Source organism: Anser brachyrhynchus (genome assembly GCF_964034855.1).
Source record: "Anser brachyrhynchus genome assembly, chromosome: 1".
Classification (NCBI taxonomy): domain Eukaryota; kingdom Metazoa; phylum Chordata; class Aves; order Anseriformes; family Anatidae; genus Anser; species Anser brachyrhynchus.
In genome coordinates this window covers 39385699-39405263 of record NC_137694.1, presented here as the reverse complement: position 1 = coordinate 39405263, position 19565 = coordinate 39385699, and the positions used below count along the sequence as shown (strand labels likewise).

Genomic DNA, 19565 nt, shown 5'->3' with positions numbered 1-19565 from the left:
TACTGAAGTTTGACACTTCAGCAGTCAAACATGACATTCCCTTTGGTAAACATCTTGTATGAATAACCAGGCCAGGACCACAGCTGTCTAGTTCAACATAGCAGGGAAAGCTCTGCTCTGGAGAAAACATAAGCTCTCATGAGTTATCTATGCCAGAGCATATCTGCTTCCTTATCAAGCCTAGTCGAGTTTTTTTTTTGCATCTTTGTAAAAACTGAAATCGGAATCCAAAAATCTGCAACTCTTCTTATAATGAAATTTCGATCTTGAACAGTCTCACCAATTTCACTCCTCATATCAGTATTTTGTTACTTACAAGACTGACTAGTCTAGTGTATGGATTTGAAGGTACTATTTGTTGCATCAAACTGACCCAAATTTAACTTTGACGAGGCTCACTGAAGTGAGATATAGTATCAGGATGTTGGCTTAACACAGTGTTGCTATATACACACAAAATCATGAATTTTAGATTCACAGCAAGGCTCTGTACAGTCAAGTAACTTTGTCTTCACTACCAAAAACAGAGCACCTTTGCCCATCACGCATACAACATCAGAAGAGCACAACAATGTCATCTTTAGGGAAAGTACAACGCAGTTTTGGCAGAAAGAAAGGAAATAAAGAGCATTGGGACCAGTCTGTAGCAAAGCCATCTATTATTTCAGAGAAAATAAGTCAGATGAAGACCGCACACTTCTTACATGTCAGACTGATTAGTTACTACTACTCCTGTTGTGCATTGTAATACACCCACCCTATTAAATGCATTTATATGCAATATTAGTTCTACCCTTCAGAAAAAGGAAGGCCAAGGAGTATTCTATTTTGTCATAGACATCACCTTTACTGTTTTTCCAAGCATGACAACTTAAGTAAAAAAAAGTCAGACCACAAAACATTTTGAAGTTTCAACTACCACCATTTGTTTTCCTTCTGTGATAGTAATTTATACACTTTATTTCTGAACACCCTCCTCCCAAACCTTAAGTGGGCTTCAAAAAGCTTTACAAGAGAAAGAGCAAGTCAAGATTAAGTTCAGTTTTGTCTATTATTCCCGAAGTTACAATTGCATCTGGTAGTTCCATATCTTCCACATAATCACTCAAAAATCAGAAGCAGTTCTCATTAATGCCAATTCATTTGTTCACTCAAGCCCTGCAACATAGGAAAAAAATTACGCTCCTAAGTAGTTTATAATGCTGTCTTGGGACACAAATGTCTTAGAACAGCTTAAGAGCTTCCCATGCATCTGGTTTAGCAGCTACCAGACAGACAAGGGCTAAATTTGCTTCAACTTTCTGGGGGATATCTGAGAGGCTGAAGTAAATGCAGAGGCAAGATAAATGCATGCTCCAACTGTTTTAGCCGGGAGTCAAACGCCTCAGTGTTAAACAGCAGTCTAAAGAAGCATTCCCTTCCTACTAAGGGGGTACTCTAAATACTGCTGCTTGACAGAAAAAGCTTTAAAAAATGCTGTAGCTGTGAGTTTACCAAAAAAAAAAGCTGTTTTCAATTTTCAGGAAAGGGGAATAGAATGAGCAATTCAACAGTACACATGAAAAGCTTGCATCTTTTCACTGACTTACTCACTTCACAATCACTGACAAGACTGATGTACATATTTCTGCACCTGCACTTGTAAAAGCAGATAAAATATTTAATATGTAATTTACAATGTATTTTACCAGCTTGGCATACAAGATGAACAGAATATATCAAAGTAGTTGACGGTTATAGGCTTGTGGAGACCCTGCAAAAATATTACTTCAGATATCTGCTAATTTAAAAAAAATCAATTTGCATTTTAGAAGTGATATAATTCAATCTACCACAAAATACAAAGAGCTGCAAAAATGTATACCATTCCAACAACAACGTATATAAGTTATTAAATAATGATCTGATTTAAAAGAATATAAATGAAGCCTTTAAGTAGGTCTTTTCTACATGCATATTATTCCTCATTAAAGAAAAGTATGTAAAAAGGCCATTGGTAATTGCTTTGTTAACCACTGTAGAAAATGCCAATTCTCTGGTCACAGACGCCACTAGTTTAGCACTTAAGGTCTCTGCAGTGTTATGTGTGATTATTTTTAAATACTGTTAATTCTATTACTCCACTGGTAAAGAATGTGTGACTTTGAATATGGCAGTCTTCATATTGAGAGGGCAGTGATGCACAGTTTTGTTACTATCCGGAAGAACAGCACCCGCCGCTGCTCTGTACTTGGGGTTCATCATCAATGATCTGTACACCTCGCCTTGCTGTTCCTGACTGACTGGAACCATTGCCTCTTGCTCTTTCATCCACTTGAGCAGTTTCTATCATTCCTGTAAATGAAGTGTATTAGATGACATGTATTAGTACTCCATTGCATTTTTACACAAGGCTTTAAGATCTTAATCTATGAATTATGCGCACAAAGTTCAGCAAGACCAGTTCTCTTACTGATTATGCAGAAGTAAGCGCTCTGGTATCTCATGGCATAGTCTTAAGAAAATACTTAAGCGTTCTTCCTAAAGCACCAAATACTCAGAAGCTCCTGTTGACTAAGGAAGACCTTAGATGCTCAGATGTTCTGGAATTGGTGACTTCAAATGCTAGATTTACCCACCCATTATAAGAACATTTATTAAACAAAAATACCACACACACCACTCTTCTAAAAAAAAAAAAGTTTTGCTTAATTTCTTGTTTCATAAGAACAACACAAATGGGATAACTTCCTTGTGCTATCGTTATACTGCATCCCACATTCTTTATCATTTGCTTCAGCTGCTGTGTAAGATTTGCGTAATTACAGCTTCAAATTCATGAACTGTAATTCAGAAATCTTGTCAAGTGATGTCAGAGATGTTGCAACAGGGTATGAAGTGGACAATAGTGAGAGCAATCACATGGAGTGACTGCAGATCAAGCTTCATGTATGTAGAATAAAACAGAACTTCAACTCAGGCCTCCAACAGAGTGGCAGAACGACGTTCTTAAAGTACAGCATGAATTTGCATCTACACATCAAGCTTCCATGGCTGTTATAATACACAAGTGGCTTGAAGTAGACTCAAAAGAAGCCAGTTCTTCTCAATGATTTAAATTAAGGATTTTCTATAGGGTTTGAAGCATTCCTGAAACCTTTTTGTGTAAGAGCTCTTTATGAACAAACTAGACAATACCTACTTTTACAAAGGTCAAGAAACAGTTCTTCAATTCCTTTGTTCTGTTTAGCTGAAGTATGGTAATGTTTTGCTCCAACGGATTCAGCATACCTGTAGGAAGGCAGATAAAGAAGAGCTTCATTGCACTGAAGAATGCAGTCTTCCTAAGCCACTTTACATGAAGTGGAAAGAACTCTTAATTCAAAATAAAAACTCTTAATCCACACATGCTGACTTAAAGGGAATTGTGGTTAGAATTGAGTGATTCATAAAAAAAAAAGATTAATTGAAAATTTCCTGTATGTATTTAAACGTATTATTTAAATGTATTTAAACTACAAAAGTTGATTTTCAGTGATGTACAACTCACAAGTTACACTTCAGCCAGTAAAGACATCCCAAGACTCAAATAGGAACAGAACACTTAGCAGCCAGCGAGGCATGGCTGGTTTACGCCTGCCAGCTGTTAAGAGCATCACAAGTTTATTACTCCAGCATAATTCTGCAGTGACTGTTTCTATTAATAATTGGTGTGACTTACGTTTCTGCTTCTTGCACTGAAACATGCCTCTCTTTTTCCAAGTCTATTTTGTTACCTGTTGGAAACAAGTTATGCAATCATTTTATCCCATCAGTTTCTTACAAGCTGCCCCAATAAAAATTGTCTTTTAAACATGTCTCTATCTAGACAATGACAAATGATTTGAAAGTTCCTTTCACTCAAACATATACAGGCAATGAGCTTCTATCAAGAGACCAGGGATAGCTGAATACCTCAATAAATTAAAACAGAAGTGGTTTTTATTAGGCCAAGTATCTGTACCACAAAAGTACTTTTTGTAGAATATCCATATATCTAACCTCCTGAAGGTCTTAGTCAATAGATCTGATTTTAAATCTAAAACAATATTTACATGCACTTGTAAAAAACGCATTGAAATATCCAAGTTTTAAGAATTATTCCCCCTTGCAAGCACGGGATTCTAAAAACAGAAGTATCCTTCTATGTCACTAGAAGCAGTGCATAAACAAAAAAACGAGTCTGAGAACTTGCGAGAAGTATATGTAGCATATTAGATGTTTATGTTTGTTCAACTATGCAGTCTGCATCTGTCTGTACCCATTCACTTTTGCCATTACGTATCATTAAGCATTTTTTTTTCCAAATTAATTCTCCTTTTCTTCAGTTGTGATCTATTGAAACTTCTAGCTCAAATTGCATTTTTAATTATCAAATTCACATAAGCTTTACCCCTTCACATGCACGAACTGTCACAGCAGCATTTGGAAGATGTTATTAACCAAAGGAAACTTTTCTGATTCAGTCACTAGAATTAGATGTTAAAAGAACTTACCTACTATACATAAACAGATTTCATTTCCCAACATTTTTCTTAATTCCTTAACCCAGTTTTTTACCTGCATAAAGAATAGAGATAAGTTTATTTTCTCTTGATATACTACTACTGGTTTGGGCACTGCAGAACCGACCTATTTCCTTCATTAACTGTTCACCCTAATCTTGAAACAGACATGTTTAGAGCAATATAGATTGACCAAATATTCTTTGTATTGCTGAAAAAGAGCCACGTGCAGATGATTTTAGTTCACGGTTGAAACTTAGAGCAAAGTGACTTGTATAAAGTGGTTCAGTTACTCCAGAAATTGAACTTGCATTCATATTAGTCCCATTCCAAAGAACAAGTTCATTACATTGACCACTTTAGGGCAGGCATGAGATCTTCAGCCACAGGAACATACTAACACATCAGAAGTGGTTCCTTAAAGGTAGAAGTACCTGAACCAAACCTGAACCAAGTTTTTCAGATTAGATTATAACAGATGTTTGTTTCCTAAAGGAACAGACGAATGTTGAGTCAGCTGGCACTAAGGTGTGTTATTAAGTTTGCTGTCATGCTTTGAAGTTGGATGGTCACTGCATTAACTTGGAGATGCTATTGTAAGGGAGTTTAAGCTGTGAAGAGAGGCGACCACTTCAAGGACCTAAAAATAGTTAGGATACATGATACATAGGTAGTTATGCAGTAACTTCTGCAAATTAACCTTTCCTCTTACTTCTGAGAAGTAACTTAAGTGTCTTGAGATGACAGCGTTTTCGCTAAGCATGGCTCAGCATGAAAAGGCCCGAGTTGAACTCGTACTCACAAGTCACAGCTCTACAGATAGGGCCCAATCCTGTCAGCACAAAGTGCTTCACTTGCCCAAATCAAACTGTTTTAAGTTGCCTATTCTGCTGGGGAACCATATCCTGATACTACTTGCAACACTGCTAGCCCAAGCCTAGCCAATACAACCATGATTTCTTACTCCTTTACACAGAAGTCCTACTATTTTTACCACAATCTAATCAGGTCCAGACTCACCTAAGGAAGTGTCAGTAGTTTTCAGCTGGAACAACAATACAGTAGTACCAGTTTGACACAAGACTGGATAAAAAGTCATCTGCCCTGACCTGATCAATTGATTCTGCAGTAAAACAGTTAACCATCGAATTTCAGATTAAATGAAGCCTTGGAAGTCTAAATACCTATTATTACTGAGAAAGTAACACTTCCAATGTCATGTATTGTAATTTCAGAGTTCGGATCTGTCAAAGGTCACACCACTTAGTATCTTTTAGCAATTTGATTTATACAGTAGAAATCAGTACTGTATATTATCACACGAGTGCCACTTTACATTTATAGCCTGCCACAGTTAACTCATACTTTATTTCTCTAGTGTTCTTTGAATAACCCTACTAGACCTTTATTAAGAGTAGACTTCAGAAAATATTAAGGTGTACACTTTCATTACATGGTCTGAATTTGCAGGTATAACAGAAGATTTGCACGTGGCAAAGTCAGATACCAATCCTGTAATTCAGGGAAATTAAGCATAGATGCCATTGCTGAAACAGAAGATTCCCGTGTATGCACTCATATCACAGATCCCCTCTCGGTTTACATCTTACATAGAGGTAAAAGTCTCTCCAGTACCTTCTGAAAAGAATCTTCATCTGTTATATCATATACTAGAATAGCGCCATTAGAATCTCTGTAGTAGATCGGCCCCAATGCATGAAATCGTTCTTGACCAGCTGTATCCTGCATTTAAAATACTCTTGTTAGCATGGAAGACTAAACAAACACGTCAAGAGATTCCAAGTACTTCAAAATTTTACTTTATTACAAAGTCCCTAACATTTGAGTTCTATCAAGCAAGTACTTTTTCAGGAAAACATTTGTTTAACCAAGAGGGGAGAGGTGATGCACAGTGGGGAGGACAGCGTAGGAAAGCAAACATACCCATATTGCAAGGTTTACTCTTTTCCCGCCAATATTTAGCTTCTTTGTAAGAAAAGATGCCTGGAAAACAAAACAGAGTTCAATTTTTTACACACAAGTGTCTCATTTGACTTCAGATTTATTTACTAATAAAAACATCTGAATCAACAGAAGACAGATTCCTCAATCCAAATACTCCTCAAGCCAGAAGGCTGGGTCAATACTAAGCCAATTAGTCATTCCACTACAGTTTGCCAGAAGTCTATTCTAAATAAATTTGCCTTAAGCTAGTTATTTCCTGCATCTTTTAGCTGTTTTGTGAATGATTTAGGAAGGATACGAGGGTTGGGCGTGAGGAGTTTCAATTCAGAACGCTGCTAAATCTAAGCTGAGCTTGACATTTCATGACAGTACACAAAGGAACCAGCCTAAATGCCTAGATTTACAGATTGCAAGAATTAACAAAGTAGTTCACTACTAGTGAATTACCAGAACAAAATAAAAGGGTTTGAGTTTATAGCCAAGGTTAACTTCTGTCTTTTTCCTGAGTTATACTCAGTTTTCCTTTCACCTCAGTGTGCAGTCAGCTATCAAGCGCTCAGCGGTATCTTGAGATACATTCATCACAGATTATTTTAGGCTGGCCTGCAGCATCTCAACACAAGGCCTCTGCATGAGAGCACTGAGCAGGCATCGAGCTGACTAAAAATCACGTGGATGTGGGAAGGGAAAGTGTCATCGGTCAGGTCAGCTGCTTGAACCAGGCTGCTGCTTAACTGCATAAGCAACCAGTACCTGCACAGAAGACCACAGGAGTTCAATTTACACCAGCCTCAGCTGCTGTGAAAATACCTTTCTGGTGTGCTGCCTGTGTTAAACTAACCCAAGTCAGCTCCTAGAGCAGCTCCTGTTCTGCTGCTTTTCTGGCATCGGCAGGACTGAAGAGGAGATGATTCAGTAATATTTTCTGGAAAATATTCTCTTCTTTTCTGAGAGAAGTTTGCTGCAAAGCTTTCCACAAAGCGTGACGAACAGAGCAGATCCAGAGAGAAGACAGCCCGCAGGGAAGAGAACCACCCAGAAACCTTCCCACCAGCAGGTAGAAAAGAATGATCCCTGTGACCGCTGGCTGCAACATACCTAGCGATTCCTGCTGCCCTTCCGGTCTACAGTAAGGTGGCGTACGTCAACTTCAGAAAAAACTCCAGGCAGCGTGTTTGAAGTACTTAACGCCAGCCAACTTGCAACAAACAGGTTAACAGCAGCATAGCAAGTCTTACACATCCGGCAAGCTTCAGTGGATTTTCAGGTAAATCCAAAGTACTGCACAAGTTATTTTACAGCTTTCACCCAGCTGTCCCTAAAGATTGTATGATCAGCGTCAAGTCTTCCTACAAGTTTGTTCTACAGCATCACAGCCTAAAAGCTGTACGCTCAGATGAGAGTTCAGAAGTTTCAACACACCAACACTTGGACCACATTAAGAGAAGCTATGGGTGAGGCACGCTGAATCAAGCTTACTTGCCAATATGCTATTTATCTGCTGTACTCAGCACTTGACACAGTACTGTAAATCTCAGAGGAAAAGCTCTTCAGGGCACTGTTGGCTTTTGTCACCATAATGAAAAGTCAATTCTGGTTAGTTGATGCAAGTTTCACAGAAACGCTTGAGAACCACACTTCTGGGCCTCTGGACCAAAATGAAGAAAACTCTCACTGAAACAGGAGTTATATTTAACACAGAACACCGTATTCATAAGGTTATGTCATCGGGGCCTCAGACATTGGCCTAATCAGGGTAATTGTGCTATTAATTGTCTGACATATCCAATATTAAAGTGGGTTTCTCACCATAGATAAAAATATGGTTTTTTGTTTGTTTTGTAGTAACCTGTCCTTCAGGTCACTCCAGCTTTTGATACAAATACTGCCTTTTAACACTAAGAGTGAGGTATGTCCTCTCCTGTACACCCAAGTATTAGAAGGCCAGTACATTCAGGTCAGCAGTCTTTTCGTGTCTCCTACAAGAAGTGACAGGAGGCAGAAGCAAGGACATTTAGGATTGGCTATTGCACTTGCTCTCTGTATTAAAACTTGATGAATTTGTACTTTTTAAGATTTAGTTCAATAAGATCTTACCTCTTTGGCTAGGGATCTATCCTAGATCAGGTATCCTGATTACAAGCAAGTTTGTATAAAAAGCTTGCTTGATAACAACACTGGAACCTGGTATTGGAAGTGGCTGGAGTTAATAACGAGCAGAAAGCTTTGAGCATACTGTGAGAAACTGTCAATACTATATTACACTTGAAATGCTTAATTCCTCAGTGTTCATATACTGTTAGCAGGCCCTGTTCTTGAATTAATTGGTATGGATAAGTCTGGCGTAATTAGCACCAGTTAAGTGCATTTTAAAGCCACAGTGGTGCACCCTCTAAGACCAAACAGCAGATAACCAACTGTTTAAATAAAACTCCCCCCACTCAAGTTCCAGTTGTCTCATGAAGAGTGAGGTTATTTCTCTTCAGTAAGTTTCTCTTCTGAAGTTAGAGAGCAAAAAGCTCATCAAGTGACTGGCAGGACACGGCAGTGTTTAGAAATCTGGGGGGGTGGGGGGTCCCACATGTAAAGAAGAGCCTTAACTATAAGTTTAAGGCAGCGAGCTCCAAATCCAACCTAGTTTAGAAAGAAAAAGCGTTGCTGCCAAGAGCATCATAGCCTTTTAAAGCAATGCAGTCCAGACAGCATTAGATAATCACACAAAGAAGAGGACTTGACATTTGTTCTAGTCTCTTGAGACTTCACTAAATTGAGTACGAGAGAGTTAAGTGTCAGTCACAACTCAATTTACAATCAGTAATTCCTTTCCATATTCATTACTATGGCAATTCGTTTTTGCTAGGACTTTCGAAAAAACACAAGTGTACGGGTTCTCAGTTAACTCAAAGATAAGTAATCTCAAACAGCTCTTTGAAGTACGCTACTAATTTGGGTATTTTGACTCCAGTGTCTTATGACTGGTCTGAAGAATACTTATGCACTTAGAAGAAAAGGATAATGCAATTACAAGAGCTAAAATACCATTTTCTTTACATGTCTGCAGAAAATCTTCCCTTTCCTTTCATTCTTTTTTAAGAGCTCAGTTCCACATGTGCATCAGGCCCTGTTGAGAGGGGATAAAAGGGCCTGAAGAGAACGCAAAGAAGATCCAGCTGGAAAAGATTCTCTCGAAAAAAATAGGAGGTGTACATCACCCACCCTTTGACTGCTTTATCACCAGGCACATAAACATCCCATACAGCACTGAGCCACCCTGTATTGCTTTCTTCCATGCTATCAACATCCAAGACAACTCTGCCAGGTCAGGCAGGTCCCCCAAAGCAACGCAGATCACCCTGTATGATTAGCATCACCACTCGAGCAGAGCCGGGTTGGGTACTTGGCAGCCCTCCAAATGTTTGAGAGATCAGTACACAAAAGTTATATTTATCCTGAGCAATTAACAGACAGCATCCACCCAAATTTTAAAAGGACAGTTTGACAGTAGGTTTTGTTGTTATTATTAGAATATTTCCAGTGTATTTCACCTGGCATCAATTTACAGCTTAGGTACATCCCAAGACGAGAGCACCGACCTCAGTATTTTGATCCATGGGAACCAACTCTAGCTGTCCCACCAGGTCTGACAGCAGGTTACACATTATCATTATTTCTTGTAAAAAAAAAAAAAAAGACCCTAACCTTTCCTGCTTCAGCTTTTTTCACATTATTCTGGGTATATTTTTCTTCAGCAGACCAGTAGCAACTTTAATTTCAGTTTGCAGGTCACTGATATCTTAAGTGCACGACTTCAAGCTAACAAAACTTCAGCAACATGTCCCAGCAGCCTCCTAATCTCGATATAAGGAAGTCCCAGGTCACCATTTCCCTCTCGACAGCGTTTAGGGAAGGGGGGGGAGGGGGGGGAACCACTCCCTTTCACTAAAAACGTCCTTACCAGAAGAGAAGAAAGTCACCTTTGTGTGTGTACACACATAAACCTCACAACAGAGTAACACCGGTGTTAGAATTCAGGTAGGAAAACAGAGATGTGCATTTAGGTGAAAGATCTGCGCTGCCCAACGTGGCTTCCTGTGCTCTCCCATCACTGGGGTGACGCAGCAGGAAGCACCGGGCAACCTCTCCAAAGCACTTTTCAAAGGCCTCAACACTTTTCTGGTGCAAAAAGGTTGGCCTGAGGTTCAACAGCACTTGCACACCCCTTACAACTCCCACACCACCCCCAGCTAAATCAGATTACTGTGGATTGAGGCCCTCATCCCATTGACCAGCAAGATTTACAGGCAGCTCATCACCGTGGCTCCTTTGCTGCATCAGGAGCCAAGTATTTTTTTTAATTTTGGCTTCATTGGAACAAAAGTCATTTGCTGCAATACTTTGAACTGATGCCATGAAACGAAGCCACTTTACCAGATTAAGCCCTTAATCGAAAAAATAAGGAGCTCTCAGAAAAAAATGTCACTTGGTTGTTTTATCAGTTTCTCCATAGTTTGTTTTTCAAGGGATGTTTTAATTTGGTAGCGAAAGGAGGTACTAAACCTTCCTTCTACAACTCTGAGATGCAGGAAAACAAAAACAAGGCAGATTATACTTGACAAGCGCACGTTACATACAGTACGATTAAACAGCAGCTGACACTGCATTTTCCAATCAATAAGACGCGTGTGGCTAAGGAGGTTCAGAACAGAGAAGCAGAGAACAGAAGGGTGAGTTGAGATGTATAATGCAGTTAAAATAGACTGTTAGCAACCAGAAACCTAGCCGCAGCAAAGGGACAAAATTTCAGGATCACATGTGAGCATGTGCTCCTATTCCTTTACAAACATTCTCCTGCCACATAAACAGGGAAAGACTACAGCTCTCAGGCTGTAGCATCTGGAGAGGACATTTTAGGGTCAACATTTTGGGCCCATTTGGAGTTCCATATCATGACATCTCTGACCCAATTCACTTTCTGCTTCTAATTTCAGGCTTTCTGCTAAAGCAGAGCTACACCCCATGACAAACTACTCTTTCTACCCAGAATTCAGCTACACACAATCGCTTGCAGTGCACTTTAAACACAATTGTTTGCTCGACACTAGGCTTCAGGCAGTGTAACAGCACAGAGTACAACTGCCACCTACAAGCCACTAACCATTCCTGTAGCACAGCAAATGTTAGGCACCTCCATAGCAATCAGATCTACAATTAGCTTGACATAAACACCTCGTCATGCCTAGTAACCCTAACAATAGATGCATCCAACAGCTGAGTATGAACTTGAAAATGTTTTTAGCTATTTATAACAAAAATGGAGTGACAGTATCTGTTGGAGAAACATTCACTATGCTGTTTTCAGTGCATCTCTCATGCTTCCTTTGTTTTAAGGGAAAGTTTCACCCTTAAATACTTCTGAGACACCCAGACCACAAGAATTTTCCCCTAGATGTGCATGAATAGCACACAACTACACAGAGGCTCTCTTCTGGCACCACCTACTATTTATTCTGTCTTGCACAGGAGAAATTCAAAACCCACCACTGGCCCACGTGGTGGCAGGGTTTGTTTGTTTCTTTATTTGCAAGAAAAGCGTATTAAGCAAAGCATATGAAAGATGGAGTGCTACACATCCATAACTGGCAAAAAAAGATGCTGTGTAGCTGGCGTAACTGCAAGTGAAGAGGAATCATAGAATATCCCGAGTTGGAAGGGACCCATAAGGATCATTGAGTCCAGCTCCTGGCACCACCCAGGCCTACCCAAAATTTTAGACCCTGTGACTAAGAGCACAGTCCAAACGCTTCTTAAATTTGGACAGGCTTGGTGCAGTGACTAGGATAAGTGAGCAGAGAGCCCAAAAGATACATGTGGATTGTACAATCCATGACACGAAGTTTAAAAACACATTTTCCATGTATAAAATAAAATAAAATGTATGGATATTGCAATGTGGCACACACACCACTCAGTACGAGGGGATGATAAAAAACATCGCTTTGGAGCGGACACCGTCGCACGTCTGTAAGCAGAGCATCATTTCTCGGTTGTTTATAAGTTGGCTGACAGAGAGCCAGGCCAAAACTCAGGGAGACACGGTGACGTGCAGGTAAGCCTTATGGACCTCCTCAGTCAGCGATCCATAAGCCCTCACCTCCGAGGGCCTTTTGCGAGGGCTGCCCCTTCCAGATGCAGATATTTCAGCAACTCCAGCGCCAGGTTGTCGGGATCCGAGGGCACGACGACGGCTGCAGCTACCAGGCACGCAGCACCCACGAACCACTTAGTCATCAGCCCACCGCCACCGCAACAGCCACCTCACCTCCAGCCCTGCCCGCACCCCCCCGACCCAACCACCCCAATTCCCCACGAATTCACCCCAAAAATCCCGCCCCGCCCCGCACCTGCAGGGTGGTGATGTGCTTGTCGTTGAACTTGTTCTCGCAGTAGCGCAGCACCAGCGACGTCTTCCCCACGCAGCCCTCGCCCAGCAGCACCACCTTGAAGGAGAAGCTGCGACCCCCGGCCGCCGCCGCCCCCGGGCCGGCCCCCGCCGCCGCCATGGGCGCCCCAACGCCGCCGCCTCACATCCACGGGCCGGGGGGCGGAACGCGGGGCGGGGCGGAACGCAGCAGGCGCCGCCGAGGTCCCCGGGGGGGAACCGGGCCGAGGGGACACCGACGGGCACGGGCCGACACCGTCCCCTCCCCGCGGCAGGCGGCCCCGCTGCCCCCTAATGGCGGCTCCTTCCTCCTACGTCACACGCCGCCCGGTCACGCGCGGCGCCGCCGCCAATGGGAGGGGCGGGAGGGGCGGCGGGGAGAGGCCGCGCCCACCGGGGAGCGGAGGGGAGGGGGTGGGGCGGAGCCGCCCGCGGGAGCGCGCGCAGGGGAGCGCGCAGCGGTGACAGGGCTCCCGCGGGTGGCCGCGGGCGGGCCGTCGTAGTCCTCCAGGATCATGTGGTCCAACCACCCCCTGCCACCACTGTCACCACTGAGCCGTGTCCCTAGGCACCACGTCCAGCCTTCCCTTGAGCACCCCCAGGGACGGTGACTCCACCACCTCCCTGGGCAACCCGTCCCAGTGCCTGACTGCTCTTTCTGAGGAGAAATGTCTCCTCATTTCCAATCTGAACCTCCCCTGGCACAACTTGAGGCCATTCCCTCTAGTCCTATCGCTAGTTATCCGCAAGAAGAGGCCAACACCCAGCTCCCCACAGCTTCCTTTCAGGTAGCTGTAGAGAGCAATAAGGTCTCCCCTGAGCTGCTTCTGCTCCAGACTAAACAGCCCCAGCTCCCTCAGCCGCTCCTCAGTGTTACAAACATGGGGTTCGCTTCATCCCACCAAACTCCTGTGCCCCCATCCACATGGGCTGTTAGAATTTGTTTGCCAAAGCATCCCGTGATAAACTGCCTCAGAACTGAGATGTGGGAGTAGGGTGTGAAAGGGGCAAGAAAAGCGTTCTGCAGAGCCCCGTGGCCGTAGGGGTGGTTTTCACACACCTAACGGTCAGGAGCTGGGTGACTGCCTTGTGAAATTCAATATTGCCCCTTAATTAAAAGCAATCTACACACACCAATCCAAACTACTGCAGCATGGCTTCTCAAGAAGTTCTCTTGTGATCAGTTATTTCAGCAAGTTACAATAAACACACTGTCTTCAGAGAATGGTTTGGGTTGGTGGTCTTTAAGGTCCTTTCCTAGATCCAACCCCCTGCCACGGGCAGGGACACCTCCCACCAGACCAGGTTGCCCAAAGCCCCATCCAGCCTGGCCTTGAGCACCTCCAGGGATGGGGCATCCACAGCTTCTGGGCAGCCTGTGCCAGGGCCTCACCATGCTCTGAGGCAAGAAAATCTTGCTGGAAGTGATACTGGCTTCTGCCAGTCATGCCTTCTGCGTACAGGCTGTAAATGTGACTGGCACACTAGCTATTCTTCTTTCAGGCTGAGCATATGAAGCAAGTAATATGGGGTTGGGGTCAGGGTTGCCAGAGACACTGGAAGCCGATGCTCGAGGCACAAGCTGCTCGCAAGGCCCCACAGCTTGAGGCTTTCCTGGGTAACTGATGGCAAATGCATTTGCTGAGGTGCACAGCCACGTGTAAGGCTGTCCTGAAAACTGCTAGCGAAATCTTTCCTGTTCTTGCAGCTTTCGAGTGTTTTCAACAAAGCCAGGTTCTGTGTGCGTTCTTTGTAAAGACACAGGGTTAAACTGTTTTTTACTTTTCAGTTCTTCTTCAAATAGAAATAATTCATATATCAGTTACAACTTCTTGGTCAAAAGGGTGCTTTTGCATGGGTAATTCTTCATCAGTCTTCAGCCAAGTGTATGAATACCGAATGCTGTGATGGAACTACAGGCACTCTTTAGAGTGAGAGAGAATTCATCGATATTTAAATTGCCCCTTGCATCAGAGCCATAGCTTTTAAAAGGGCTACAGGAGAGCCACCCTGCATGAAGTCCACATGCTGACTGTGCCTGACCATAACTGTGAGCATCGTTTTTCTAACACAGACCTAACAAAGCATCAGACACCAGCTGAAGCTTAATTCTGGCAGACTGAATTTCTCCAGCAATCCTCCGTGGTAGTGCACAGTCAGAAGTGCATCTTCCCACTGACAAAAAGCTGTTGCGAGTGACTACTGTGTTATATCATTCCTCTTTTCCTCTCTCTTGTCTGGAACCCATGATCATGGATCTTCTTGTATGGGAAGCCCTGTAATATCCAAAACTTAAGCCACCACTACTAAATGAAATTAAAAGGCTAATCTGGCTGAGCACAGAAAATTCTGTCTGAGCAACAAGAAGTGTCACATTTGACTGTAATCTGATGTGTATGACATTAAAGTCTGCAGGTTTAAATATCTGTGAGAGTTAACAAATTATTTTATTTTAGTAGTGTTAATTTAATTTGAGAAGCATTTACTTTTTTTCACCGTATTCAAGAAGAAAATGCCTCTTCCATTTAATTTGGTGTGCTTCCTCTTTTTACGTAGCTTCCTCAAATTACTTTCACAGACCTTCTGCTTTATTTTTTTTAAATATTGATCTTTTGGTAACATTTTTCACAGCTTTTAAATGAACTGGCTTTACAAGATAATCTATTTTGTAGCTATCTTATAGCCCCATATGTTTAGTCACTGCTCTTGAGATTCATCATGTTGGCTGCTGCAGAGGCCTGGCAGTCAATAGATCCGTTTGAGAACTGAGCTTGTTGCTAACTGGCATTGAGGTGACAACACTGTCGTGGCAGTTTTGTAGCAACACAGAATCAGACACAAGGCAGGGCTTTTGCAGCGTGAGCTCCAGGAAAACGAGTCCCGTGCACACTGAGGATGTAGCCACTAGCCCCTTAGCTTGGGGTTTCATTCACCCAACTCCTGGACACCTGCACTGAGTTGGATAAATCCCTGCTCCATCTGTTTGAGGAGGAACGCCTGAGTGGCCTGGTGGCACATGCTTTTCCCCACAGCTTCAGTGAAACAACCGTTTCACCCAGGCAGTGACAGGTTCTGACAGAAATGAAAATGAAAGTCAACTGTGTCACTGGCTACATCTGCAAGAAAAATGTCATTCGAGATGTATTTTGCAGAAAGAAACTACAATATCCTATATCTTATGATACCAAAACTAATTGCACCATTGTATCCATTGCCACTACCATTTATTGTGCTTGCTGAGGCTTTACACAAGGCTTTGCCTCTGAAAAAATCATCTCTGAATATGAAAATCATGTACTTCTTTTGGCTTGCGTTATTAGATCTTCTTATAAAATAGTAGATGTCTTAACTCCAGTGTAAAATAAAGTGCATTTAGTAGCTGTGCAAAGGACATTATACACTTACTGGTTGACCATACAAAACTGATTTCTGGGTTAATTATCAGTTTCATGTCAATACAAGGATGGCAGTTATTTTAAAGGTAACATCAATCTTGTATTGGCATTTTTTCCCTTGGGTAATATTTCTAAGCACAATGTGCCATAGTTGCAGTAAAGCGCTCCGATTTTATCAAGTTTACTTGGAAAAGAAAGACATTGTGGAATCTCAGCAAATTAATGTACAGTTTTATAAGATCAAATGGCTCTGTGAAACTCTGTAGATATCCATAAAAGCAAGGAATAAGAACAGAAAAAAAAAAACTCTTATCATGAAGTTGGTAATATGGTCTCAATACTAGCAGAAAAGAAAGATGCTCAGAATGAACTGCATGGATTTGTTTTTCTGACATGACTGATATGAACTTCCAGCATGGAAGGAGAGATAGTAAATGCTGCTCTACCAAACGGCTATCACAAGTAGCATCAAACTATCCATCAGAAACATTTGTAGGCATATTTATCTAGGGTAAAGTCCATACTTTGAGTTGCTTAAATCATGATAAGCACATTTTAAGAAATACCAATGTATTAAAAAGGTGCATTTTGCTCCAAAAAGAAAGATGACTATTCAGGTACCTAAGATGAAGAGTAAAGAAGGAGAAGAGTAAAGCGTATGAACCTGAGCAGAAAAGAACAATTCAGAAATAACGTTGACCCAGGAGGACTTTTTGGAACATATTTTACCCACTCAATGCTTATAGCCTCAGTATACCCATAGTGAAGTACTTGACAGGTTCAGTAATGTGCTTGGAGCCTTGGCTCAGCACGAGACTTTTTTCTAATTTGTAAAGTAAAACATGGAATCTGATTTCTAGCTAAAAAATAAGACCTGCATAGGACAATGCTTTGTTTTGTTCTGTTTTCTTGTAGAGAAAAAGATTATGATTTCTTAAAAGATTAACTCTCCTTGTTGAAGAGGAATTGTCTGTAAATGTCATTCCTCCCAGGACAAGCAGTTCTGATTCTTTTGCCACTATCCATTATCTTTTCAATACATACACTGAGACACGTATGGCCATGCCAAATCCCACCCCCACATGGTTCTGATATCTTTTCAGGCTCTAACTACTCTGTCCAGTGTTTCTTCTTTTCCTGCTGTCTCTGGAGTGGGTGAGGGAGTGTAGGACTGAAAAGAAAGCAATCAGGTAAATGTTTTATTCATTCATTGCAATTCTGCTATTCCCCAGGAAAAAAAGAAAAGGAGAGTGAGTAACAGTCTGAGCTAACAATTAAGAGGAAGTAAAACTTTTTCCTCTGTTTCTCCCTCCTCTTTTTTAAGTTCTTCCTCTTATATTCATACCTAAATTTTTTCTCCACGTGCCTTGGTTTTGGAAAAATTGGCCATTATCTTAAATGTGCTTAGCTGACCAGAGTGGTTTTAAAGCCACCCATCCAAGTTGCTGCAGTTCTTGCTGTATTATTAATAATTGAGCTACCATAACAATAATTCTTGTGTTCTTTGACATTACTCAAAGCAATGTGTGGATGTGCCATGTTTATTATAGGAAATAAAACATTCAAGATGTAACATGTACGTGAGAGAAATGTCATCCACAGGAATGCGTTTTGTCAGAACACCGTTAACTTCAGCCCAGATATTCCCAAAGTTGACTGAGTGTGACTATTCTCACACACCATTTAATTTCCCATAGGCCTTTAATATGAATTGACATTATTCAGAACTTGCAGAAAAGGACATGGAGACAGAATCTAGCGTGCTAGATTTTGGGGGGCTGAAGAGCAGCATATAACAGCAAGATTCCCTGGGACTCTAGGATATGGAAATTTCTCTTCATGACACATTGGAACAAATTGACTGGCATCCCACGGAAATTACACAGAATCTGAAAGAAATGAGGAAGAGACCAGTGGTGGTGTTTTAGTAATGCCTTTCGGTGCTAACCCACACTCAGTGGGTTCTTCAGTGGGGTTGTTCAGCCTGAGAGCGGCCCCGCTCCAGGAGGTTTGGCTGCGGGGTCAGGGCTCACACAGGGCCGGTGGCAGCCCCTTACATCTGGGGAGATGTCCCCAGGCAGCCCGGCTAGCCCCCAGCCCGTGGGCACCCTGAGATAGCAGAAAATACTCCATACAAATGGTTGGGACCTCAGCTGCTGCCAATACAAGTTCAAAGGTTTCATTTGTGAGGGTTAGTCCTCCTGGTTGGCAACCAAGATGAAATCTGAAGAGGGTAGTGAGAGGATAAATACATTACAAATCCATCTACATTGCATTATATTTATATTAGCAGCCTGGGAAGTGAGCAAGAGGAATAAAAAAAAAATACCAATGAGAAGAAATGTGCTTTGAATAGTGTGTCTGAAGCTTGTGTGGATATCTTGAATAGCTGGAATATAAAAATAATATGCTATAACCTATTTAACGAGTGTAAAGATAGTGGAAAAGTACTCATAGGACACTATTACTTCTTTTGAAGACGCTATAACTTGTGTCAGTATTATTAACAACTCGGAGAACCTTGAACGCACCATCTCAGCCAGGAAAAAGCAAGAAAAGGAAATTGCTGGGGATCTATAAAAGACCAGCAACCAAACAGAAAATGAGGTTGAATTTCTTCATAAAACTCGTCTGCATTCTGCTTGTATGAGGGAGGAGAAGGAGAGGAGATGGTGTAAAAGTCATATATTTAAAAAGTCTGTATTGGAGGACCAGGTGACTGGCTATGAACTATCAGATGAATTTCAGGAATGCCTCATCCTTCATTTCTTAAAACAAACAGTAGAGCATGCGGCATGTGGTAATCTTGTTTTGGACTCGATGCTTAAGAAGGATGATGGCATTGAAGATGTTTCCCTGGACATCAGGTACAGAAAAAGGAAAGGAAAAAAATATATATTCAGTTAGTACTAGGTAAAGAGCTAATTTCACAAAGCAAGAAAACTTTTTGCTTACAAAGGAAAGTGGAAGTCATAATTGGGACTCCTAAGAAGAGCTTGTAAGGCTAGAAAAATTCTAATGCCATAATTTAAAAAGAAAGATAAAAGTCAGCTTTCAGTAAATATCCCAAATGGATGAGCTGGAGCAGAAATAAAATTTAAAAGAGAGAGAGAGAGGGAGAGAGAGAAGGAGAGGGAGAGGGATTGAAGGCAGGAGAAGTAGAAAGCAGGTAATAGTCATTTAAGACAGTGACAGGCAGAATATGAGCAGGACAGCTAAACAGTAGAGGGGAAACCCACTGCT

General features: G+C 41.8%; 1 protein-coding gene across 1 annotated transcript; it reads right to left on the bottom strand.

Moving 5' to 3' along the window:
• Window positions 1-642: 642 nt before the first annotated feature.
• On the bottom strand, window positions 643-13441 carry RAB21 (RAB21, member RAS oncogene family). The gene is made up of 7 exons (XM_080593289.1): window positions 12890-13441; window positions 6468-6527; window positions 6159-6266; window positions 4515-4578; window positions 3701-3755; window positions 3182-3270; window positions 643-2334 (listed from the first exon to the last, which is right to left on the bottom strand). The coding sequence occupies exons 1-7, from the start codon at window positions 13046-13048 to the stop codon at window positions 2195-2197; spliced, it is 675 nt and encodes a 224-aa protein (XP_080449415.1). The 5' UTR covers window positions 13049-13441; the 3' UTR covers window positions 643-2194.
• Between the last annotated feature and the right edge of the window lie 6124 nt (window positions 13442-19565).

Excerpts from the sequence above, each read along its gene's own strand:
- RAB21 (XM_080593289.1), bottom strand. The coding sequence starts at position 13,048 with ATGGCGGCGGCGGGGGCCGGCCCGGGGGCGGCGGCGGCCGGGGGTCGC. Across the intron at positions 6,528-12,889 it reads AGCACATCACCACCCTGCAG|GCATCTTTTCTTACAAAGAA; the intron begins GTGCGGGGCGGG and ends TTTGTTTTCCAG. Across the intron at positions 6,267-6,467 it reads GAGTAAACCTTGCAATATGG|GATACAGCTGGTCAAGAACG; the intron begins GTATGTTTGCTT and ends TTTTAAATGCAG.